General features: G+C 40.4%; 1 protein-coding gene across 1 annotated transcript; it reads right to left on the bottom strand.

Annotated features, from left to right (window-relative positions):
• Positions 1–2,189: 2,189 nt before the first annotated feature.
• On the bottom strand, positions 2,190–3,146 carry LOC114218628 (olfactory receptor 52E1-like). The gene is given in 1 exon segment (XM_028115792.1): positions 2,190–3,146. A coding segment is annotated over 1 exon segment (951 nt). The 5' UTR covers positions 3,141–3,146.
• Between the last annotated feature and the right edge of the window lie 239 nt (positions 3,147–3,385).

Raw genomic sequence — 3,385 nt, 5'->3', positions numbered from 1 at the left:
AACGTTTAAACCAAATTATTCACAGATGAGTATGAACCTATATGAGAATACAGAATGTCTGGGAGTCATGTATATATGATGCAAAGGGGAATCACACCCACTCAGGTTTTCCTCCCTAGACCTAAACCAGGTACTCCTGAGAAAGTCTCAGTGCAGGACTAGACCTTCATCATGAACCAGGCCCAGTGGAGGGGAATAGCAGCCACTGTAAGATGGGAATGACCCCTTCACCCAGGTTCTCTCCCCTAAGGGACAAAAGCCTTCACCCTGGAGGAAGAGCACTTGTGGAGACCCATTGCTGCTGAGCCAAAGAGGCAGAAACAAACTCTATAACCCAGGGTGAGGCAGGCTCCTTAGAAGTGTCCTACAGTGCTAGGGGAGGGGCAGAATCACTGAGGAGCCTTCACTTTCAAGACTCAGGAACATAGTGCCTGCCTATGACAGGCTGAAACAACCCAGTTGGTATTGTAATGTTCTCTGGCTCTTACCACTGGACAAGCTGGGTTGGAGTAGCAAGAAACAGTTCTCTACCCTTGAGGGAGTGTGGAGACCATGGAGAGTGGCCTTATTTGTAGCACAGCAACAAAGTGAAAATCTAATGCTGATAGTGGTATAGATAACAAGTAAAACCTAACTCATCAGCCACACCCTGAACACAAGATAAAGTTAGAGTAACGTGATGCATTCACTGAGGACATTCGAAGGAAAGGCGTGAAGAAATCAAGGACCTGAATAGTCCTTTACCTATGAAATAAGTTGAATCTATAGTTAGCAACCTTCTAACACAGAAGACTCCAGGCCCAGGTGACTGCATTGGTGAAATTAGCCATTTAAAGGCTAAGTACCAATTCTCCACAAATTAGCCAAAACACATATAAACAGATTGAACTCTAACCAAATCATTCAAGATATAAATCAGGCCATATCATTAAAGTCCATCTCATAAGTACAATAGATAGATAGATAGGGGATGAGTTCAGTGTCACAACAGGGGCACTTGTGAAAAGGCACGAAAAAGGACTACAATTATTCAGCCTAACTGACTGCTTCCAATTCAGGATGTGATGTTAATTAATACAAACTCCCTCTAAGAATTTATGACATCATCTTTCTATTATAATAAAAATAAGTAGGATTTATTTTCCAAAGTGCATGCTATGGAATATTAGTGTCGTAGGTTGGTCAAAGGAGCAATCTGAAGCCAATATCTTCTCAAATTTCAAATGAATATTTGTGAATTGAAAGATCTGAGAAATCCTGCCATAAAAATATAGCTAAAAATTTAGTTTTGTTGGCCGGGATTTACAACCATATTTTCCCTGAATTCTTTCTACAAATAATGTCAATAATACCACCTAGAACTAGAGAACACTGAGTGGTATCATATGGTACAAGAGTACATGTGTACGCGGTTGGCTAATACTGGATGCGGAACATCACTAAGACTTCCTGCTTTCCATAAGAGGGAAACTTGTCTTTGAAGTGTCACAAGACACAGAGACAGAACTGTTTGAAAAGTAACTGTTTGAAAAGAAGTATCAATAAGCCAGACTTTATATCTACTCATCCATCAAATAAGCAACAACGCAGCTTTAAAACAAAAAAACTATGAATTTGTCAAGATTGCCGAGTTTGTACAATTCTGTTCATGGTATAAAATCTCTACTTTTTCACATGATTATCATATTCACAGGATCAATTTCACGTCTAACAACATTAACATGGTAGAGTCAAGAATAACATTCTTTCTGAGAGGGAGTCCAGGCATATGGGAAGTTTTTCAGCATCTATAATTTTTTGGGAGCCAGCATAGTAAGGGTGATGCACTATCTTTGTTTGAATTAGGATATAAAGGAATTTATGTGTTTTTTAATTATTTGTGTGTTATTTTCTTTTTAGAGGATTGGTTTTGCTTTAAAATGATGTTGATTGTGGAATGTGATGTGTTCAGTCCTAATGAAAGCAGAACAAAGTGTTCATTTTCTTCCAAGTGGGGAAATTGAATTATCTTCAAACAATGGAAAATTATAAGACCCTTTTATTCATGCATTTGATCCTCACTTTCCATTTCTGGGTTTGAGAAGGAGGCTGGCAGGCCTCTGCTGAGATGGGCCAGCATAACTTCCAAATATTCTCTTTCCATTCTAAACAAAGAGAATTGGTGCTGCTTCCTTCTTTAATTTAATTCTTTACAAGAGTGATGTTTTTTTCTTGGAAAAGACTTTCAGCACCTGTTCTCTAATCTGTTTAGTTCTGACGCCATAGATTACAGGGTTGAGAGCAGGTGGAATGACTACGTAGAAATTAGCCAAAAGGATGTGGATATAACGTGGTATATTCTGGCCAAACCTGTGGGTCATAAATGAAAAAAACGCAGGGGTGTAGAAAGCCAACATGACACACACGTGAGAGCCACAGGTGCTGAGTGCTTTGAGCTGGGCATCGTGGGAAGGCAGTTGAAAGACAGCACGAAGGATCTGGACATAGGAAATGACAATAGCTATGATGTCCGATGTCAGGACAGAGATGGCACATAAGCCATAGATGATGTTGACCCTGATGCTGACACAGGACAGGTGGGCAACGCCCATGTGCTCACAGTAAGTGTGAGGAATAATTTGGTTTCAACAAAATGATAACCGTAGAATGAGTAGAACAAAGGTTATGGCAAAAGACAAAGGTCTCAGGAGGATTATCAAAGCAATGATGACTACCACCTCGTTTGTCAACACCAGTGTGTATTGAAGAGGGTTACAGATGGCCACATAGCGATCATAGGCCATGGCCATGAGCACCCCTGACTCCATGCCAGTGCACAGGTGGATGAAGAACATCTGGATGAGACAACCCTCAAAGGAGATTTCTCTAAGGTTGAACCAAAATATGCCAAGCATCTTGGGGATGGTGGATGTGGACAGGCCCAGGTCGATAGACGACAGAATGGCCAGGAAGTAGAACATGGGCTGCTGGAGGCTGCTCTCAGTCTCAATCACGGAGAGGATGCTGATGTTCCCAAGAACAGCTGTCAGGTACACAGCAAAGAAAGGGAAACCAATCCAGATATGTATACGTTCCAGCCCAGGGATCCCCAGAAGGAAGAAAGAGTAGGGATGAAATAGGGTGGTATTAAGTGAGGCCATCTTCAGGGATATTTTTACAGTAAAATATATTATAGATCAAGTACCTCTCATTCACTGAATAAGCCTCATCCTTGCTTAATGCACAGAGAAAATGAAGGAATTAGTGAAACATTTATTGTATCTACCCGTATCACTGCACCATAGAGACCTGAAAATATGAAGAATTGAATGACAAAATGAAGCCACTTGATTTCAGTGTACTTCATCATATCCATTCATTTAAATTGAATATTTTTATTCAACAA

The sequence above is a fragment of the Eumetopias jubatus genome, unplaced genomic scaffold (genome assembly GCF_037043125.1).
Source record: "Eumetopias jubatus isolate StellerSeaLion01/CBP00866 unplaced genomic scaffold, mEumJub1_p1.0 scaffold_13, whole genome shotgun sequence".
Lineage (NCBI taxonomy): Eukaryota > Metazoa > Chordata > Mammalia > Carnivora > Otariidae > Eumetopias > Eumetopias jubatus.
The sequence above is the reverse complement of the archived record's forward strand: the minus strand, read 5'-3'. Positions and strand labels throughout refer to the sequence as shown.